Source organism: Salvelinus fontinalis, chromosome 29, assembly GCF_029448725.1.
Source record: "Salvelinus fontinalis isolate EN_2023a chromosome 29, ASM2944872v1, whole genome shotgun sequence".
Taxonomy (NCBI): Eukaryota; Metazoa; Chordata; class Actinopteri; order Salmoniformes; family Salmonidae; genus Salvelinus; species Salvelinus fontinalis.
This window is the reverse complement of record NC_074693.1, coordinates 24,083,589-24,107,214: the sequence shown is the minus strand read 5'-3', so window position 1 is coordinate 24,107,214 and position 23,626 is coordinate 24,083,589. Positions and strand designations below refer to the sequence as shown.

Genomic DNA, 23,626 nt, shown 5'->3' with positions numbered 1-23,626 from the left:
GGCCCGCCAACGAGAGCATACAGGTCACATTGGTGGGTAGTATATGGGGCTTTGGTGACAAAACGGATGGCACTGTGATAGACTACATCCAGTTTGCTGAGTAGAGTGTTGGGGGCTATTTTGTAAATGACATCGCCGAAGTCGAGGATCGGTAGGATAGTCAGTTTTACGAGGGTATGTTTGGCGGCATGAGTGAAGGAGGCTTTGTTGCAAAATAGGAAGCCGATTCTAGATTTAATTTTGGATTGGAGATGCTTAATGTGAGTCTGGAAGGAGAGTTTACAGTCTAACCAGACACCTAGGTATTTGTAGTTGTCCACATATTCTAGGTCAGAACCGTCCAGAGTAGTGATGCTAGTCGGGCGGGCAGGTGCGGGCAGCAATCGGTTGAAGAGCATGCACTTAGTTTTACTTGCATTTAATTAAAAGCAGTTGTAGGCCACGGAAGGAGTGTTGTATGGCATTGACGCTCGTTTTGGAGGTTTCTTAGCACATTGTCCAAAGAAGGGCCAGATGTATACAGAATGGTGTTGTCTGCGTAGAGGTGGATCAGAGAATCACCAGCAGCAAGAGCGACATCATTGATATACAGAGACAGTGCTGGTTGTAGCGTGTGGAAGTAGGGAGAACTCACATTTTATGGCTTATAAAGGTGTTGAACAAAGTGTTGACAGTGCTGAATAACAACTTAAACATGAACCTACACATAAAAACAGCAGCTCTTTGCTGTATCCGTTGAGTCTTCCTCGTCATGGTTTTAAAAGTTTTGAAATCTCACAGTATCAACTTTGCTGTGTGTTCAAGGTAGGCCTATAGGTGCAATTGATTTGTTCTCTGGGCCTGCTGGGTAGGTGGAGTTCTTCCTTCAGACACATGAAATGGTTAAAAATGGGAACACTTTGTCTTTCCGACACTAGGGCTGCACCTACCACCAACAGCGCAAAATTAATTTAAAAAATAGGAACGCAAGGCTTTATCGTTGGGTTTTTTACAGAAATGTTTGGTGATCGACTAGGAATTCCTTGGAGATCGACCGGTTTGTGATCGACCGTTTGGTGACCACTGTTGTAATAGAATAATTGTCAACCTAAAATATTGTCATATAATTATAAATGCAGTTTATACAGGTTTTATATACATTTTCTGTATATATAGCTTTTAAAATACATGTAAACAGACCATAAATGCCAACATTTTTGTCTTCTTGAAAAGTTATATGATACAACATCAGTACTTGTTGCATTTACAACTTGTCTAAGTCCTAACATCAATTGATTTCAGCCAGTTAAGGCTGTGATTTGACTGCATTGTTTGAATGGAATGTTGGCATTTTGGCAGTTAATTTGAAAACAATGTATGGAGTCATTCCTCTTAAACTCGCTGGCTATCGAACAAACACACTGTGCAGATAAATTATTCAAATTCATTATTTTACACAAGCTTAATACAGCACTGGCAAACAAATGACATGCTGTAGTATGGTGGACTGACTTGAAAAGTTACCTTGGCGACAACTGGATGCCTAAGATGATTAGGTTCTATTTTCTAAAGGCTCTGTGTGAGTCACATCTTTTTACAAACCACTAGTGCTAGGCTTTCCAATACTGTCATCTGCTGTTCTGTCACGGCCGTCAAAGGAAGTGGACCAAAGCGCAGTGTGGTGAGTGTACATTTTCCCTTTATTTAAAATGACGCCAACAAAACAATAAACCATACAAAACGACCGTGAAGCTTAAGGGCTATAGTGCCACAAACAAAGACAAACTACCAACAACGAAAGGAGGGAAAAGGGCTACCTAAGTATGGTTCCCAATCAGAGACAACGATAGACAGCTGTCCCTGATTGAGAACCATACCCGGCCAAAACATAGAAACACAAAATCATAGAAAACAAAAACATAGAATGCCCACCCCAAATCACACCCTGACCAGACCAAATAGAGACATAAAAAGGCTCTCTAAGGTCAGGGCGTGACATGTTCAGTTCAACACATGCCACATCCATGCTGAAAGGAAACTGGTAAGTTCAAGCATAGATGTATAATAAGGTAGAAATAAGTCCTAAAAACGATTGAGCTTTGCATTTTATTAACATTTAATTGATTTAAACATGATATTCGTAAATTTTTATATTTCCAGACAGAGTAGCTATTTTTGTATAATATAAGGATATAATAACAAGAAGTGATTATTTATGAACAGTGATTAGTTCTGATACTGTAGTTAGGTATTCATATCTGTATTTAGTAAGAGATTAACATGAAAACCAGTGGTCAGGTTACATTTGCTTGATATTACGTGGAGGGGGTTGGTTAGTACTTTATGCCATGTGGTTATATCTTTTGCTCCCCCTGTTTTTGTTCTCCAAACTTATTATGAGGGCGTTGTTCACTCACTTGTCTCCTCTACATCCTCTGAGGTCCTGTCCTGAGTTACTGAATGTCTATCGTTCTCATTCAGTTTCCTTCTCTTCCTCTTCTTCCTCTACTTTAGGTTGAGAAGTTAAGCCCTGGAGAGGTGCGTCCTCTTCTCGCACTTCTATTGTGTCTTTACCCATTTCAGTAGCTCTATCACTGCTGTCTTTCCCTCTTTGTCCCCTCTTCCTCTTTCTATGGATTACAGGTATTACCAAAATAATGCCATGTAAAATGGCAAGTAGAAGGATTAATGTAACAGTTGCCACGACTGTTTGCATGTTATATCTCAACTCACACTCCTGCATGAGTTTATCTACAGATATTTCACCCTCATTGAGGACCAGCATAAGATGGCCACACTCATGACTGAAGTTGACCCAGTTTCGCAGCTCTATGTCAACAGTAGTGTCGCCTAGTCCATAAAATGTCAGAAACACTCCGTCAAGTAGATATGAACAGTCAACAGACTTCTTAGACAGAGAGTGCAGGTACACAATGTCCGTGGCATTATCTGTGGCACAGTTGTCTATGATCACTGAGCCATGATGGGAAACCATCATGTAAATGTCACTTCCTTCTCCTCCAATCAAGTAATCTCCTCCCACAAGGGACACTAGAATGTCGTTGCCGTCAGAGCCTTTGAGTAGGGCAGGTTCGTAGCCAGACACCAAGATATCTGAGTAGATAGTGCCAATCACATTCTCAACATCCTTCAACACATCTCCCTCAGCATCTGCCTGACGACATTCTCCGCTCAGCAGGTTGACGTAAACGCCCTCACCCCTCTCATGATCCCCCTGGTACAGCACAGTGTCTCTCCCTGGGCCCCCGTCCACTAGATCAGCCCCTGGTCCGGGAACGAAGGTGTCAGAGCCTGAGCCACCCATCATGGTGTCACTCCCTTCCTCTCCATAAAGAGTGTCATCTCCTATGTTCCCAATCAGGATGTCATTGCCCTGACCCCCCAGCAAGGTGTCATGGCCAGCCCCTCCATCCAGTGCATCATCCTTGATGCCACCGAAGAGTACGTTCTCCTGCTCATTACCTGTAATGTAATTGGAGTCATGGGGACAGCCCTGCACAGTGTGAACCAATGATAAATTTGATTGAGAACTCAGATCTATTTGGCAGTCTCCCAGTTTTCCTTTCATTGTCACTTTGTAAGCTTCAATCCAAGGCTTTTGAAAGCTACGTGTTTTGTTTACAAATGGAGATCTCACCCAAAAATGCACTCCATCAGAGCTCTGGAAGCTAAGGTGTTGGTGTTGTTGCCCTGAATTATAGTTGAGCACTCTGACCTGAATTTTATGCCCCTGTGTACCTGTGCTCACAAGTACATCATGCTTGTCAGACTGAACTGTGAGTTGACCACCACCAAGGAAATCCATCTCAAACAACACCGTATCCATTCTTTCATCCTCTGCAAAGTTTTCAATCATGATGTTGGTTCCATATCCAGTGTTCACTACGTAGGTATCCTCCCCATCTCCTCCCACCATGCTACCACCTCCAGTAAAAGGATCCAGCATGTTATTTTTGTCATTTCCTTCCATGCTGTCGAAACCAGATGAGCCATACATTTCCACCACTGAGGCAAAGTCGGTGTTATTCATCTTCATGATTTCTCCAATCACCCTATTTCGGAAATCCACAGACTGAGGCAGCTTTAAGGAGCCATCACAACTGCTGGCATTGGACTCCAGTTTAAATGTTATTCCATCAGCTGATTGGATGTGGAGGTGTTGAGAGTTCCTTGAGTGAAACCAGCCCTTCAATAGGACTTCCTGTGAGCCATTTATGGAGAGATAAATGTCTGGTCCATTACATTTACAATTGATTAAATCATATTTTTCTCTCAGGAAAAGTACATCAGTAGCCAGATCGGGTGAGTGGTTCTCAATGGTTTTCAAGCCTTGACCTGGAGTTACAACATACCAGTCCTCCCCTCCTCGCCCCTGAAGAAAGTCTGTTCCTCGCCCTGGTACAATTGTGTTGCGTTGTACGTTCCCTTTGATGATGTCATTGAAGGCTGAGCCTCGCACCTCTGTTACACTTTGGAAAGCCTCATCCTCCTGCAGATCCACATGTAGAGCAGCTGTGGACTTTCTGTAATCTAGATTCTGACTTATGAGGCATTTGCTCTTAAATGAGTCAATCTGCTCACAGGCAGCCTTGTTCTCAGAGATGCTGAAGGTGACCAGATCCTTTGTGATAACAAGCAAATGCCTGTCCGCTTCTGAACGGAACCAGTTCATTAAGGTCACATCAGAGCTTTGATCAGCAAAAGGCATCAGTTTGAGATGGTTTCCATCCACTTTAGCTTTGAATTCATGAAGGTTTGCCTCTATCACCAGTAGGTCTGTTTCATTGTCACTGGAGTGATTTTCGATGAAAATCTTAGACAGTTTTTTCTCATAAACCATATATATGTCCTCTCCTTCTCCTCCACTCAGGTGGTCCTGACCCCCTCCACCATCAATCAGATTCTTCTGTCTATTTCCTATTAGTATGTCATTGTAAGGAGACCCCATGATATTAGTAACGCTAAGGAGAAGTGGTTCGGAAGCGTTCGCTGTCTGGCCGTGAGTTTTAGACATTCTATTGATACCTCTGGCAATCAGTTGGACAGAGGAAATCACTGTGGTGGAGATGTCGAACAGGACTCCGTCCTCTGACATCATGTTCATGTGGCGATATTCGTCCCCCAAAAACCAGTTCATAATCCTAATGTTATGGTTACCAAGATATCTTAAAACAATATCATTTCCTGACTTACTGACAGAAATCTGACAGTAGTTAACGCCGAGGAGTAGGACATCTGTTGATTTGAAAGGATCATAGTTATTAATAATCGTGTTTCCTCCATAGACAGGAATGATGAAAGTGTCTTTGCCACCACACCCCTCCACATAGCTTTTTTGAGGTCCCAAATAGAACACGTCATCACCATTTTTTCCATAAAGCTTATAGTAATAGCTCAACATGACTTCAATGCCATGGTCGTCATCTGCCTTCTGAACGGCAAAAAAATTATTTGCTTCATTGTTTCCCCAATATGTTCCAAATCTTGTGTCTGACAAAGCCTCATAACCAGAAACGACAGACCTAGAGCCAACTTTTATGAATAGTATTTTTATATCTATGTTTTTGTAAGTTAATCTATGTGATTCTCCAATGCCTAGAACAATGTCTTTAGTTCCATGTGTGTCAATAGTCCAACACCTTTTCCCCAAGTTTTCGTCACTGGATACAAAATAATCCATGCAGAAGTCAGATGGTCCCTGGTCTGAGAGACAAAAAGTGATATTCCCTCCATTCCAAGAATCCTCACCAGCTGTGAAATCAATGGCCTTTCTCCCATCCTGTACCTCTGTAAAAGTATAGTACTTTTGGTGGTCTGAAATTTGTTGAACAAGCCTTCGTCCCTCCTCAATCTCACGATAAGGAATGGTATAAAAAAAGCTTGCCACATCAAGGATAAAGTGTAAAAGTCCTTTCCCAAAGCCAACAAAGAATGCTCTTATTTTTGCCAAAACTCCAGCATTTGGTGGTAAATGAATGAGTTCAGTCTGAATATCAAGATATACATCATCAAAGATCATTCGTATGGTATTTAGTGCCAGGTTGATTGGCACAATAAATGGCGCCAGTTCTGGTTGAACGATTTCAAAAACATCCAAGGCAACTATTGCAGTATCGAAGGTGGCATCAACATACCCCAATGCATCTTTTCTCTTAAAGTCTTCCACAATATTATAAATTCCAAAACCAATCCCTATGACTGGCATAACTACCAGGGCACGTTTCACCACAGGGCTTTTGATTAATGTTACCATGGCTCTCATTGCCTTGCGCTCTAAAAGCTGGGGAACTTGTTTTCCAACTGCAGCCAAGGTCATTCCTGTGACTCCATGTACAGTCTGTAACGTGGCTATTGTACCATGTTCAATGTCTCCCTCTTCAAAAGCACGGACAGCTCCTTGCATCCCCAACATGAGTCCCACTGCTCCAATTGCCTTCCCTGTGTTCTCTAGGTGCTTTGAGACCTGGTGAGAATGGGTGCCCTCTGGAATCTCCAGGCCATGAACTACCTCCATGTTTTTCCACATTTTCTCTGTGTATAGTTGTCCCTCTGGATGCAACTCCACCTTAAATTCAATTGTTTCCAGGAGATTCTTCTTCGATGTAAGCTGGCATTGAAATTGTCCATCCTCCAGCCTAATACTGCCTTCTTTGACATGTAGTCCCTCCGAGTCCAGCCTGTCACCAAATTCTCTCCTCAACTGATTGTGAATCTGTTCAGCAAACATAGCAGAGGACCTGACGTAATATGAAGAGAGCTTGAGTGAATGCTCTACTTCTGAAGCGGAATGTAGATCTTTCAACGTCACAGAGCCATCATGGGACCCACCCAAAAGTCCAGTGACCTCATTTAGGGTTGGTTGGTTGACAATTTCATTTAAGAAATGATTATAATCCTTTATGAATGAACTTTTTGAAATCTCATTCACTAGTGCATACTCATTTGCAAGATTGAAGATCTCATCTGCTACCTTGTTGTTATCCATTTTTTTCCATTTCCACCATTCTTCAAACACATTATTCTCTTTTTCTGTAAGGTCCATAAGATGCTTTTTTAATTCCTCTGGGGTCTTACGTTTATTTTTGAATTTGTTTTTTAATTTGCTGGAATCTATGTCTGAGGACGAACCGCAAAATCCTCGCCTACTTGGATCCACCCAAGAGCCACCTGTTGCCATTGGATGATTCTCCATGAGAAAACTCAAACCTTTCTCTTTGACATTATTGTCTGTGCTGTGGGCCATATCTAAGGCCATCAGGACAAGAGGAAATGTACGGAAATTTCTGGAGGACTCTGATATTATTGATGCCAAGAAATATGTTCTGTACCATGCCTCCTTCATCATACCTTGTGAGCCTTTATTAATGTATTCCCCTTGAAGAGTTTCTTTCACAAAATTAGGATAACTTCCTTTGCCATCTCCTATATTTTCATGGATGGCTGGATAATGTTCTTTGCCAATCTGTGCCTCAACACAACTTTTTATCTCATCTATTCTGTTTTGATTTCCCTTTTCATTGTTGCCAAGCTTTTTCCCAACTGGATACACATATAAAGATTGGTGGTTTATCTCATAAATCCAGTCATGTAACATCAGGTAGGTGGTCTTATCTTCTCCAAGCTTTGCATTGTGATGGATCACACTTAGGATATCCTCACCTGACTTCATTTCATAGCAGTTATCAAGAATACCTTTAATGACATTCTTATCTTCAATCCATTTTTTCTCCTTTATTGTAATTTTTCCATTTATCATTTGCCTCTCAATATTGCATATCAGAAACTCTTCATTGTCCAAATTTGTCTGTAACTTTTTGGAATTCTTATCACTTTTCATTGGTTGAAAAATTGCCCAGGTTAAGGCTTCAAGTTCATCAGTATATTTTCTACGTGCATAGGATTCAACAAATCTCTTTGGATTGTCTGGCCATGTGCCTCTGTATTTTTGTAAACGTTCTTGAACAGAAGTTTCCCATAGAAAGTTTCTCTCATTTGAAAAAATCCCATCCCCCCTGTTGCTGAACTGTTCTCTAGTGACAACATTTCCATCTCTGTCTAACATTGCCACCACTTTCTTGCTGTCATCCTTATGTCTTGTTTCCAATCCAGTGGGGGTTATTTCTACAGTTATCTTCTCCCCAGAGTGGCTGACTTGAAGCAAAGAACTCCTCAGGTGTAGTTCTGTCTCAATAGACCTGGTGTGGAGCTCCTTCAACAGGGTGTTCTTGAAGGCTTCATCGGACCCAACTTCACAGGCCACCACACTTGTGGTTTTAATATGGTCACTAGTCCTGGCAGTACGTCCAATGATGTCAGCCACGTCTTCGGCTTTGTACCCTCCAACCCTCATCTCTCCTTCACTGTCTCTGCTCCCATGGCCTACAAGGACCAGTCTGCTCTCTTCTGACAGTGGCACCGGGTCACCTTTGATCAGTTTAGGCTGTTGGTTTTCCAGGATGTACACAGAGGTCACAGTGGGATGTTTCTCATATAGAAATTTGGCAGCTTCCCGAACAATGGGGTTATCTTCTAGTATTAGGATGTGCTGTTTATCATACTGTGTGGTGTGATCAATGGGTCTCTTTGGAGCATGGTACTCAGCTGCAGTGTCGGTGTGATCCATGATTTGGTAGGTGAGAAGATCTGCCGGGCTGGTAGTTTCCAAGACAGCATTATTGTCATGATACTTAAAAACCCTCATGAAGTCATTATGAAATGATGAAGTGGTATTGATGTCAAGGGAGAAAACGGATGCTGCTCTCAATGATGGTGTCAACATTAGATTTGCTAGTGAGGAACCAGAGTAACCGGACAGAGTATGTCCATCCTCTGAGGCAGTACCAAATATCTTCACAACTGTGCCACTGTTAACGGTTGGGAGACATGAATCATTGTATATACAAGCATCACTGACCATTACTGAATAATGAGGATCTACGCTGTACTCCTGTTCTACTCGCTGACGAGTCCACTCTTCCTTGTCCATTATAAGGAGAAGTTTGTTGCTGTAGGTGTAAGACAATTCAGAAGCAGACAGCAGCAAATCTTGGATCTTTTGTCCATCAATTTCTTCCAGAAACCTTTCAAAATCCTGAAAGAAAAACATAAAAAAACAGATCAAGTTTGAATGGAATTTTACCACTCTAAAATGCATAGATTGACCATCCATGGATGCGAGGACTGATAAAAATGTGTGTTTTAAACATGTTTTGAATTTACATTGGGGTCCAAAATGATTGACACCCTTGATAGGTAGCCTAGCGATTAAGAGCGTTGGGCCAGTAACCGAAAGGTCGTTGGTTTGAATCCCTGAGCCGACTAGGTGAAAAATCTGTGCCTTGAGCAAGGCACTTAACCCTAATTACTCCTGTAAGTTGCTCTGGATAAGAGTGTCTGCTAAAGTTTCAGATTATTTTGTGCCCAATAGAAATTAATGTAAATACTGTATTGTGTCATTTTGGAGACACTTTTATTGTAAATAAGAATTGAATATTATTTCTAAACACTTCTACATTAATGTAGTAATGTGGATGCTACCATGATTACAGATCATCCTGAATGAATCATGACATGCTAATGGTGAGAGGTTAGCATGTCATGGGGGCATGTCATGGGGGTATGATCTTTGACTCTCTATAACTTTCTCATTCATCATTGTTCACGATTCAATCAGGATTATCAGTTTTTGCTCATCTTTATCAAGGTTGTCAATAATTTTGGACCCTATGGTTTACAATTGCATTGTTTACAAACAATGGAGTACAGCCAGGCTGAGCATGATTATATTTTGGTTTCTGATGGGGTACGACAATTGAACTAAATTCATGATTTATAAGTTATATTCTTCAATAATCAATCGATGTTATCTATATTATAATACCGTAAGCCTCTCAGATGTGGGAGGATCTCCTCCTACAATTTGGCACCGATTTTCTTAGTACCTCTTTCATGTTATTGTCAAAACCTATTTTTGGGAATGGCATTGTTGCCAGGGGGAAATAGTACTGTCATAATGCATTTGATGTAAGTATTTCTAGGCCAATTTTTAATCTGTAGAATGACAACATTACCCATAATGCTCATTGAATGGACATTCAAAATTACAATGGCATTAATGCATCACATTTACTAGCTATTTTTGACAAATTTTGCTAACTAATGACATATTTTCCAAGTACATTTGATGACATGATAATGCTGGCAAAGTTGTTTCTTACTAAATATTAGATTACTTTAGCGACGTCATCGTATTTCCAGGCACTATAGTGTAATTAGACTAAACAGTATTTAGCCTCAGTCCAGAATGATTGGGCTTACCACTGCTTTCGGCACCACTATGGCGCCACCGATAGAGGGCTGAGAACGTTCCTAATACCTCATGCAAACTAACGGCATGACGCGACCGAGTCACGGAGTTGCAACCTATGAATATTAATCAAGCAATAGAACCCATTTTGGTTCTATATGAAACCTTTTTTTTCTAAGAGTGCATGGAACGGTGGAGATCGCATGGCATATCTCAAATCCTTTAAAATAATGCTGTCAAATTAAGTACATATTGAGTCAAACGGCCCTAAAACATGAACAGGTAGATTAGTCTGCCCACACTGGAGAGGTGAATTACACTGCCACTCCCAGCTTGGATGTTGTCGCATCGGTGTGACCTGCACAAAGTTCTATTTTTGGGGAGACTAAAACCATAATTTGGTCAAACAATAGCCCAAAGAACATTAATATCCTGATTCCTCCATGAAAGTGTTTAACTTGCCCATGTTTCTCAAAGTAGCCTAGATGGAGAGGAACAGAAAAATGCCTTCTGATTGCGCAACATTTAAAAATAAAATGGTGCAAAAAAACAGTACTGTTGTGACTGTTGGAGAGAGGATGGTCTCAGCTTTCTGTAGTTACGACATTTATTCCCAACTCTCAAAAACTCAAATATACTGACTAATTTAAAAAACTACTTTATGGATTTTTTTACATTTTTAAAAATTATATTTATTAATGAGATTATTAATAAACAATGGAGTTATGTGACATATGCAGCTATTGAAAATATATAGGAATGTCTGTTCAATCCAAACTTACAAATCAAATCAAATTGTATTAGTCACATGCGCCGAGTACAACAGGTATTTCACCTTACAGTGAAATGCTTACTTATGAGCCCCTAACCAACAATGCAGTTAAAAAAAATATGGATAACAATAAGAAATAAAAGTAATTAAAGAGCAGCAGTAAAATAACAATAGCGAGACTATATACAGGGGGGTACTGGTACAGAGTCAATGTGCGGGGGCACCGGTTAGTTGAGGTAATATGTACATGTTGGTAGAGTTATTAAGGTGACTATGCATACAGTTGAAACCTGAAGTTTACGTACACTTAGGTTGGAGTCATTAAAACTTGTTTTTCAACCACTCCACAAATTTCTTGTAAACAAACTATAGTTTTGGCAAGTCGGTTAGGACATCTACTTTGTGTATGACACAAGTAATTTTTCCAACAATTTTTTACAGATTATTTCACTTATAATTGACTGTATCACAATTCCAGTGGGTCAGAAGTTTACATACACTAAGTTGAATGTGCCTTTAAACAGCTTAGAAAATTTCAGAAAATGATGTCATGGCTTTAGAAGCTTCTAGTAGACTAATTGACATAATTTGAGTCAATTGGAGGTGTACCTGTGGATGTATTTCAAGGCCTACCTTCAAACTCAATGCCTCAAACGCCTGAACGTGCCACGTTCATCTGTACAAACAATAGTACGCAAGTATAAACACCATGAGACCACGCAGCTGTCATACCGCTCAGGAAGGAGACACGCTCTGTCTCCTAGTGATGAACGTACTTTGGTGTGAAAAGTGCAAATCAATCCCAGAACAACAGCAAAGGACCTTGTGAAGATGTTGGAGGAAACAGGTACAAAGTATCTATATTCACAGTAAAACAAGTCCTATATCGACATAACCTGAAAGGCTGCTCAGCAAGGAAGAAGCCACTGCTCCAAAACCGCCATAAAAAAGCCAGACTACAGTTTGCAACTGCACATGGGGACAAAGATCGTACTTTTTGGAGGGAAAAGGGGGAGGCTTGCAAGCCAAAGAACACCATCACAACCCTGAAGCAGGGCTTTCTCCTATAGATCTCAATTTTTATGGAATAGTCTGCCTACCCATGTGAGAGACGCAGACTCGGTCTCAACCTTTAAGTCTTTACTGAAGACTTATCTCTTCAGTAGGTCATATGATTGAGTGTAGTCTGGCCCAGGAGTGTGAAGGTGAACGGAAAGGCTCTGGAGCAACGAACCGCCCTTGCTGTCTCTGCCTGGCCGGTTCCCCTCTCTCCACTGGGATTCTCTGCCCCTAACCCTATTACAGGGGCTGAGTCACTGGCTTACTGGTGCTCTTTCATGCCGTCCCTAGGAGGGGTGCGTCACTTGAGTGGGTTGAGTTACTGACGTGATCTTCCTGTCTGGGTTGGCGCCCCCCCTTGGTTTGTGCTGTGATGGAGATCTTTGTGGGCTATACTCGGCCTTGTCTCAGGATTGTAAGTTGGTGGTTGAAGATATCCCTCTAGTGGTGTGGGGGCTGTGCTTTGGCAGAGTGGGTGGGGTTATATCCTTCCTGTTTGGCCCTGTCAGGGGGTATCATCGGATGGGGCCACAGTGTCTCCTGACCCCTCCTGTCTCAGCCTCCAGTATTTATGCTGCAGTAGTTTATGTGTCGGGGGGCTAGGGTCAGTTGGTTATACCTGGAGTACTTCTCCTATCTTATCCAGTGTCCTGTGTGAATTTAAGTATGCTCTCTCTAATTCTCTCGTTCTCTCTTTCTTTCTCTCTCTCGGAGAACCTGAGCCCTAGGACCATACGTCACGGCAAACCGGGCATGATGACTCCTTGCTGTCCCCAGTCCACCTGGCCTTGCTGCTGTTCCAGTTTCAACTGTTCTGCCTGCTGTTCTGGAACCCCTACCTGTTCAACTCTTAATGATCGGCTATGAAAAGCCAACTGAATTTTATTCCTGATTATTATTTGACCATGCTTGTCATTTATGAACATTTTGAAAATCTTGGCTCTCTCTAATTCTCTCCTTCTCTCTTTCTTTCTCTTTCTCGGAGGACCGGAGCCCTAGGACCATACGTCAGGACTACCGGGCATGATGACTCCTTGCTGTCCCCAGTCCGCCTGGCCCTGCTGCTATTCCAGTTTCAACTGTTCTGCCTGCGGTTATGGAACCCCTACCTGTCCCAGACCTGCTGTTTTCAATTCTTAATGATCGGCTATGAAAAGCCAACTGACATTTATTCCTGATTATTATTTGACCATGCTTGTCATTTATGAACATTTTGAAAATCTTGGCTCTCTCTAATTCTCTCCTTCTCTCTCTCTTTCTCTCTCTCGGAGGACCTGAGCCCTGGGACCGTGCGTCGGGGCTGCCGGGCGTGATGGCTCCTTGCTGTCCCCAGTCCACCTGGCCTTGCTGCTATTCCAGTTTCAGCTGTTCTGCCTGCGGTTATGGAACCGCCACCTGTCCCGGACCTGCTATTTTCAACTCTTGATGATCGGCTATGAAAAGCCAACTGAAAATTATTCATGATTATTATTTGACCATGCTTGTCACTTATGAACATTTTGAACATCTTGGCATAGTTCTGTTATAATCTCCACCCAGCACAGCCAGAAGAGGACTGGCCACCCCTCATAGCCTGGTTCCTCTCTAGGTTTCTTCCTAGGTTTTGGCCTTTCTAGGGAGTTTTTCCTAGCCACCGTGCTTCTACACCTGCATTGCTTGCTGTTTGGGGTTTTAGGCTGGGTGTCTGTACAGCACTTCGAGATATTAGCTGATGTACGAAGGGCTATATAAAATAAACTTGATTTGATTTGATTTGAAGCACAGGGGTGGCAGCATTATGTTGTGGGGGTGCTTTGCTGCAGGAGGGACTGGTGCACTTCACAAAATAGATGGCATCATGAGAAAGGAATATTGTGGATATATTGAAGCAACATCTCAAGACATCAGTCAGGAAGTTAAAGCTTGGTCGCAAATGGTTCTTCCAAATGGACAATGACCCCAAGCATACTTCCAAAGTTGTGGAAAAATGGCTTAAGGACAACAAAGTCAAGGTGCTTCTAGTTCCGACCATTAAGTAATATCTAACAAGTAATCTTACCTAACAATTTCACAACAACTACCTTATACACACAAGTCTAAAGGAATGAAAAAGACTATGTATATGAAAATATATGAATGAGTGATGGCCGAACGGCATAGGCAAGATGCAGTAGATGGTATAGAGTACAGTATATACATATGAGATGAGTAATGTAGGGTATGTAATGAGGGCAGGTAGTTTGCCCCCGGTGATGCGATGTGCAGACCTCACTACCCTCTGGAGAGCCTTACGGTTATGGGCGGAGCAGTTGCCGTACCAGGCGGTGATACAGCCTGACAGGATGCTCTCGACTGTGCATCTGTAGAAGTTTGTGAGTGCTTTTGGTGACAAGTCGAATTTCTTCAGCCTCCTGAGGTTGAAGAGGCGCTACTGCGCCTTCTTCACCACGCTGTCTGTGTGGGTGGACCATTTCAGATAGTCCGTGATGTGTACGCCGAGGAACTTAAAACTTTCCATTCTCTCCACTACTGTCCCGTCAATGTGGATAGGGGGCTGCTCCTTCTTCTGTTTCCTGAAGTCCACGATCATCTCCTTTGTTTTGTTGACGTTGAGTGTGAGGTTACTTTCCTGACACCACACTCCGAGGGCCCTCACCTTCTCCCTGTAGGCCGTCTCGTCGTTGTTGGTAATCAAGCCTACCACTGTAGTGTCATCTGCAAACTTGATGATTGAGTTGGAGGCATGCATGGCCACGCAGTTGTGGGTGAACAGGGAGTACAGGAGAGGGCTGAAAACGCACCCTTGTGGGGCCCCAGTGTTGAGGATCAGCGGGGTGGAGATGTTGTTACCTACCCTCACCACCTGGGGGCGGCCCGTCAGGAAGTCCAGGACCCAGTTGCACAGGGCGGGGTCGAGACCCAGGGTCTGGGGTCAGGGTCGTCTTGTCCAGATGCGTTAGTGATCTGTAAGATAGTCAGTTTTACGAGGGTATGTTTGGCAGCATAAGTGAAGGAGACTTTGTTGTGAAATAGGAAGCCGATTCTATATTTAATTTTGGATTGGAGATGCTTAATGTGAGTCTGGAAGGAGAATTTACAGTCTAACCAGACACCTAGGTATTTGTAGTTGTCCACATATTCTAAGTCAGAACCGTCCAGAGTAGTGATGCTAGTCGGGCGGGAGGGTGCGGACAGCAATCGGTTGAAGAACATGCATTTAGTTTTACTAGTATTTAAAAGCAGTTGGAGGCCACGGAAGGAGTGTTGTATGGCATTGAAGCTCATTTGGAGGTTTGTTAACAGTGTCCAAAGAAGGGCCAGATGTATACAGAATGGTGTCGTCTGCGTAGAGGTGGATCAGAGAGTCACCAGCAGCAAGAGCGACATCATTGATATATACAGAGAAAAGAGTCGGCCCGAGAATTGAACCCTGTGGCACCCCAATAGAGACTGCCAGAGGTCCGGACAACAGGCCCTTCGATTTGACACACTGAACACTATCTGAGAAGTAGTTGGTGAACCAGGCGAGGCAGTTATTTGAGAAACCAAGGCTATTGAGTCTGCCGATAAGAATGAGGTGATTGACTGGGTCGAAAGCCTTGGCCAGGTCGATGAAGACGGCTGCACAATACTGTATTTTATTGATGGCGGTTATGATATCGTTTAGGACCTTGAGCGTTGCTGAGGTGCACCCATGACCAGCTCGGAAACCAGATTGCATAGTGGAGAAGGTACGGTGGGATTCAAAATGGTCGGCGATCTGTTTGTTAACTTGGCTTTCGAATATTTTAGAAAGGCAGGGCAGGATGAATATAGGTCTATAACAGTTTGGGTCTAGAGTGTCTCCCCCTTTGAAGAGGGGGATGACCGCGGCAGCTTTCCAACCTTTGGGGATCTCAGACGATAGGAAAGAGAGGTTGAACAGGCTAGTAATAGGAAACCCTACCTCTTCAAACAGCATCTTAAGTAATAATCCTCCTCACCTCGACCCCCGCCCCCCAAATGAAATAATAAAAGTAATTCCTGCACTTGATTCAGCTAATATGTAAAATGAGCAGAACTGCATGAAATGTTTAGAAAAGGCCCTTTTTTTTCTCGGACCTGCAAATATGATGATCGATTCATGCAATGATTTTACTATAAAGGACATCTTTCCACCCCTACTGTTGTCAACAGTGGTCTGCAAACCAACAACTTTCTTGCCCGCAGCCCTGTGCGCAATCAAAATTCCTGCACTGCCATGTAATGCTTACAGAACGATTAACAGTTTCTAAAACTGCATATCTAAGGCTTTGGCCTGTCCAAGAAGTAGGGGAAAAGGGTAGATATGTTCTCTGCTCTATCTACTTTGTTTTAATTATTAATTTGGGGTATAGGGAAAGGTCACTTATTTTGTTTTTTAAGCATTCAGTGAGGGTTTAGGCCAAATATATTTAGCTGAAGCGAGGGCCAACCGTTTTCATTTCAGAGAGGTCTGATTTTCTCCATGTAAACCTTATTATAATTAATGTTCACTCCCTTAGTAAAGTTATATCAATGTCTTAAAATCACATAGTGATTAATTAATATTCTACATACCATAACCAAATATAATAGCCTAGTATAACATTACTGTCACATGAAAAACACGATTTTAGACTGGTTAGCTGAATGCCAAATGTTTTTATTCATGTAGGCAAATGTCTCACAAAATCCTCCTGGTGTCCCGCATTTGGTTATTTTAAATGTGGTCACCCTGGTCACAACTTACTGGAGGGTTGGATAACTTACATGCCCACTTTTGCCAATGATGCCCAAAGACAACACAACACATGATGCGCGCTCAGTCTGCATAGCCTCCTGAGACCCAGCAATACACTATTGGCCTCTCTAGTAGACATCAGTTCTTGGTCCATATCTCTGAGGCCATACTGTGATTATTATTATTTGACCATGCTGGTCATTTATGAACATTTGAACATCTTGGCCATGTTCTGTTATAATCTCCACCCGGCACAGCCAGAAGAGGACTGGCCACCCCTCATAGCCTGGTTCCTCTCTAGGTTTCTTCCTAGGTTTTGGCCTTTCTAGGGAGTTTTTCCTAGCCACCGTGCTTCTACACCTGCATTGCTTGCTGTTTGGGGTTTTAGGCTGGGTTTCTGTACAGCACTTGGAGATATCAAATGATGTACGAAGGGCTATATAAATAAATTTGATTTGATTTGATGTATTAAGTCCTGTTGTCCCTTTCCCTTATGAAAAAATAATTCAGTCAGAGTGCATTATAACTGCATTACACTGCAGTATAACTGCAGTTAGATTGCACGATAACAGCAGTATGCTGCAAATACTGCGTCTAAAATAACAATATTTTATATTATTGTCCAAAATATTACTGTCATGACGGTCCTGACAGTGGCTCAAAGGACCCTCTCTCTCTCCCACGGGAGAGGGAGGGGGAAGGGGAAGAAGTTCCCCAGTTTTATGACTTAACAACCAGTCGTAAATTCCTTGCAGAGACTTTCTCTTCCTGGCCATGCAGTATTGGGAGAGAGGATTTACCTCATGGGAACAAACAATTTTTTTCCCGCCAAAACTCCAACATCCAAAAGTGGATAATGAAAGAATAATTCTAACATAAAGAATGTGGGAAATGGTAGGTGAAACAATCATGTCAAATTCAATGTTATTTTGTGATGTTATTAAAGAAGGTAGAACAACATAACTATCTCTGAGGGTGTACACTCTCTGGTTGTCAGGTTTGCATCTGAATGTTGTACAAAATGAATGATTAAGAGTAAGAATACTTTTGAAAATATATAAATGTGATTTTAGTATTTTTAATGAGATAATGGTTTTCATGTATGTTGCACAGTAACTAAGCCACGCCCCTAATGAGGTCAGAAGAGCGGGTCAGTGTGCTGGAACCGCCTTTCCGACCAGAGTGCTTAAAATGACTAGCTAAGAATTTACATACCAGACCAGAAAACGCGAGCACTTAGTCCACACTTTGATAATAGTTACAACTCTATAGACCAGCCAAAGTACAGCGCGAGCTGAGTATGGCAAAATGGTTAAACTCTGAAAGTATTGATCACGACAGAAGAAGCAAATCCTAGACAGTAGCCTTTATCAGTCTGCAGCTGAAAATGTGCGTAGTCCAGAACGAGAACAGCGACAACCGCTGAAGTATCCATTCTAACAGATCAACTCTACGAACTAACCACCACTATGACCAGAAAAACTCTACCAAGGACATGGTGATCTCTGGTGGATGAACCAGAGTCGTACAACCAACCAAATAAACTACAAAGGATTTCGACATTCAAGGACAGCTCAATCGTAAATATACTGTATATATATATAAATATATACATTGTATTTTCAAATGAGCAGTTATTAGGTTGCTAAGTATTTGAATTTCTGTGAGCGTAGCTTACCAATGTCCGATAGAGGATTTCCTTTGTCTCTTCCTCCCCCCCTCTCTGAATCCATCGTGTTATAACCAAACTGTCCTGTTTTGTTAGTCCTCTAGAGACTGTATTTACTGTATAATATTAGTGTGTTTTATGTATTCTGTAATTGTTTAATTAGTTAGTAAATAAATAATTGGGCCAATTTGTGTATTCCTGATTCATCAATAAAGTTAAGGCTCGTGCAGATACCAAGGAATTATGGCGTTCAGAATGACTGACGAGGTAATAAGATATTAATAAGTGACTGTTATCACAGATAAGAAAATATCTTATGAGAGTTTAATCCGGGAGATAGTAACTCTTTAAACAAATGTTCCTGTTGTGCCCCAGCTTACTGATTAGTTAATTGTTACAGGATTCATTTAATCACGTAATCGATTAAACATAGTTAATTGATTTGATAAAATAACCGTCATCACATTAATGATGACTGCAGTTACCGCACTTTTACTGCAGTTTCAAAACTGCAATCTTTTTTGTAAGGGTTTGAAAAATGTCTGCCATCGAAATTAGCACATTTTATGGAAATTTGAAAAAAGTGTTTAATGATTATAATTTTTTATTTTCAAATGGTTTCTAGTAAGTGAATATCTCAGGAATAGTTAAGTGAGTTGTCAGGACTGTGTAATACATGTTTTCACATTAAATAAGAGCTTATCAATAAATGTCCTCTGTAGTGGACACCCTGATGCCGCAACTATGTTTTTCACCGACTGCAGTGTTAACATTTCACTCTGCAAATAGGAGTGAAAATTGGCTTCCATAAAGTAGGTGCAAACTTCCAATGCATTTAAACAATATTGCCAGATGGTACGTTAGCTAAGTAGATAGCTGGTACTAGCTAGCTGGTAGCTACTTTTGGTTATTACAACATTATGTGATAATGCTAGCGAGCCAGGCTACTGTAGCTAGCTAAATACATCAAGCTAACATGTAATTTGATGTAGCATGTCAGATTTCTTCTTGCATAGCTCACGTTAGCTAGCTACCTTGCTAACAACAGCTAATTATTATTATAATTTTTTTAAATTCTAACAACAGCTAACTGTAGACCATTTGCATTTAGGGTCAATACAGGGGAGTTACTTGGATACCTGCTTGCTACTGTAGCTAATTATAGGTTGTAGCCAGCGTATAATGTTTGAACTTTAACTGGCTAGCTAACCAATTAATTTAAACTCGGACAAGGTCAAATATATTGATAACTAAACCATATTTGCAAGTTAGGTAGCTAGCTAGCATTCTGGTTCTTTGTCTGCTAACCCAAAACAACATGCCTGTTCTCATAAAAGTTTATTGTGTATTTTCTAGGGCAAAAATAAATTAAGGATGGTACTTGTCTTCTGCAAATATAGAAATGGCTCTGGCAGCAAATAGCAAAAAGTGTCAGCAAGCACTCAGTAAAGTACACAGCTGGTTGCACTGTAATGGCTTCAGCGTCACCGGCCTGAATCAATTCTGTAGTTACAAACCCTCTGTTACATTATGAATTACTTCCAAAGTAGAGAGTTATTTTCCTCGCTGTGAGTTTATTGAGTGATGATATTTTATTTAATTCACACGCTACATACAAAACCTGGTGGATTTGTTGTTCAGCATGGTTGTGGGAACCCCCTACCATATCAGGAGCTGTTACAGAAGGCTGAGGTAGTGGCCAGACACCGTTCCTGCTTCAGCGTAATGGAGGACACTAATCAGTTTGTCACATTTGATCTCATCAATGGTCAAAATATTATCTGTCCTGGAATTCACTTAATCTGTTGTTCTGCCCCTGAACAAGGCAGTTAACCCACTCTCCCTTGGCCGTCATTGAAAATAAGAATTTGTTCTTAACTGACTTGCCTAGTTAAATAAAGATAAAAAATAAATAATAAATAAATAAATAATCACCATTGATAATGTAATCAGTGCTGTGTTAATGTGTGTATTGAATGTTGTAAGGAGGTGCCCCCTTCCACTGTACCAATGGACTTCTCCTGGGCCCTAGTGAGTAATGTCATCCAGTCAGTGCCATGCTGGCACGTGTCTCTTGTGAATTAGCTGTGAATCAAGATCTCTGATTGGCAATGTTCAACCATGTATTTACTGCTGGCTTCCATGATTGTATGGTGACAGTCTTTCTCTCTCTCTCCCTCCCTCTGTCACATAGGAGCTAGTTCGGATATAGGAGCTGAAGTCAGGCTCCTTCATGACCAGTATCTGTGACAAGGGGCCTGGAGCTGATCTACGCTGTCATGCCTATTAGGCATTGGCAAACACCTCAGAAGGGACACAAGGTGATTATTAATGAGACAGTACATCACAGGTGTTTAGTAATATCACCCTTTCAATACATGTGTCACTCATTAACTCTTCCTCATTTTTCTACCAATGGAGGACAGAAGAGATGCTTTTGAAATGGAGTCCTTTGACTGAAAGACAGGTTTATACTGGTGTCTGAATTGGGAGAGACCTTGTACTCAGCATTAAAATTATACAAGACACTTGTTATCGTCTTTTGTTATTATTGAATCGAATTGGACTATCGATATGGGGGTGTGGGACCCTGTGTATTATTTAAACAAGTCAGGGAACTCCTGTCTTATACAGGACACCATACAGGAAGGTATAATATTTTCCCATTGCTTTATTAGCACAACACTGCGTATACAGTATTGTGAGGTTTGGTTTATTCTACATGAAACTGTTACACTTGAAATAAGCTTTGAATTGGTCAGTAGCCTACAGAGTGGTATGAGAAGAGTGCCATCCTCCTGCATCTCACATCTGACTGTAGTTATTGAACTCTGCCTGCTGGACTCATGGGTTGAGGCAAACTCTGTCATATCCAGGATGGACTGTCATGCACTCCACTCCTCCTGCCACCTTACTGCACCTGTCCATAACCTGTAATACGTTACATGGATGGAAGGGACTTCATCACCCACTGGAGACTTGAAGACAGAACCTCGCCCAGAGAGCTGTGTATGTCAGTGTGTGGTTAGACAGCTAAATCTATAGATTTGTCCAAATAGATAAATAGAATGTAATTCTAGTTCTGGTTAGACAGCTGAAGTTGTACTCTACATGCAACTTATTTTTATTTTCTAGGTAAGTCTAGGTATAATGTCTTTATAAGCACATCAATATGATATTCACAGCATAAAATGTTTTGCCTTTGTAACATGATAAATATATCTACACTCAAGTTGGGCGATGTTTGTGCAGTCCACATTTAGCCTACACCTATAGGCATATTACTAGTTCTGGGATTTGTCCCCCGGGAAAGATCTAAAAACGGCCATAAGGAGAGACGAGGCGAGACAAACTAGCCATTTCTAGAATATTGTCACAGATAGAACAATGAGCCAGATATTTCACCAGATGTAATGTGAAGCATCCTATTGGTGTTTCCACTCACTACCAAATATGGTGATGAGAGGAAGCACAGTGGCGGCAGTGGGAGAAGCAGTGGGAGAAGATTGAGCAATATGGATTTTGGCCGAAATTCAGCACATTTTCTCATCGATTAAACATTTGATCAAATACATATTTCTGTTACCAAAACAAGAATTTGTAGAAAACGTAGTGGACTGTGTTTTGTAGACTTTACCATTTGCTAAAGTTTTAAACAATTGCGTTGTTTAGAAGGAGTGCAAGGGCGAATTGAGTTATTGCACATGCGCACTTCACAGAGTAGGCGTTCCCTAACTGAAATATGCAAATAAATGCTAGAATGGGCCAATAGGATCTCACTAGCTTGTGCTTGTGCTCTGCCCATGTCCTTGCTTGTTCTGCTCACCATGATTAATTTGCTCCCATTGGAAACGACAGGCTCTGGTCTATCTTGGGTTAGTTATAAAAATCTTAGATTTTGTGTTGTAGGATGCTGAGACAAGACCTGATGCTGTGTGTTTTAGTACTATATCTCTTGACACAATGATGAAAATAATCATGGCCTCTAACCCTTCAAGCTGCATACTGGACCCTATTCCAACTAAACTACTGAAAGAGCTGCTTCCTGTGCTTGGCCCTCCTATGTTGAACATAATAAACGGCTCTCTATCCACTGGATGTGTCCCAAACTCACTAAAAGTGCCAGTAATAAAGCCTCTCTTGAAAAAGCCAAACCTTGCCCTAGAAAATATAAAAAACTATCGGCCTATATCGAATCTTCCATTACTCTCAAAAATGTTAGAAAAAGCTGTTGCCCGGCAACTCACTGCGAACATATCAAGACTGTTTCAAGGACAACTTTTTTCCATCTACGTAACATTGCAAAAATCAGAAACTTTCTGTCCAAAAATGATGCAGAAAAATGTATCCATGCTTTTGTCACTTCTAGGTTAGACTACTGCAATGCTCTACTTTCCGGCTACCTGGATAAAGCACTAAATAAACTTCAGTTAGTGCTAAACACGGCTGCTAGAATCTTGACTAGAACCAATTTCATATTACTCCAGAGCTAGCCTCTCTACACTGGCTTCCTGTTAAGGCAAGGGCTGATTTCAAGGTTTTACTGTTAACCTACAAAGCATTACATGGGCGGGCTCCTACCTATATGTCCGATTTGGTCCTGCCGTACATACCTACACGTACGCTACGGTCACAAGACGCAGGCCTCCTTACTGTGCCTAGAATTTCTAAGCAAACAGCTGGAGGCAGGGCTTTCTCCTATAGAGCTCAATTTTCATGGAATGGTCTGCCTACCCATGTGAGAGACGCAGACTCGGTCTCAACCTTTAAGTCTTTACTGAAGACTCGTCTCTTCAGTGGGTCCTATGATTGAGTGTAGTCTGGCCCAGGAGTGTGAAGGTGAACGGAAAGGCACTGGAGCAACGAACCGCCCTTGCTGTTTCTGCCTGGCCGGTTCCCCTCTCTCCACTGGGATTCTCTGCCTCTAACCCTATTACAGGGGCAGGAGTCCCTGGCTTACTGGTGCTCTTCCATGCCGTCCCTAGGAGGGGTGCGTCACTTGAGTAGGTTGAGTCACTGACGTGATCTTCCTGTCCGGGTTGGCGCCCCCCTTGGGTTGTGCGGTGGTTGGAGATCTTTGTGGGCTATACTCGGCCTTGT

At 41.8% G+C, this 23,626-nt stretch overlaps 1 protein-coding gene across 2 annotated transcripts in view; it reads right to left on the bottom strand.

Moving 5' to 3' along the window:
* LOC129827645 (uncharacterized) overlaps positions 1–23,626 on the bottom strand; it is a 42,521-nt gene that overhangs the window by 3,472 nt on the left and 15,423 nt on the right. Inside the window, exon 6 of one of the 2 annotated variants that reach the window (XM_055888671.1) lies at positions 1,662–9,091. The exons of the other annotated variant lie outside the window; for it this stretch is intronic. Within the exon in view, the coding sequence (XP_055744646.1) occupies positions 2,453–9,091 (6,639 nt within the window). The 3' untranslated portion in view covers positions 1,662–2,452. Of the gene's footprint in view, positions 1–1,661; positions 9,092–23,626 lie in introns of those variants that run through there. 2 annotated transcript variants of the gene reach the window in all.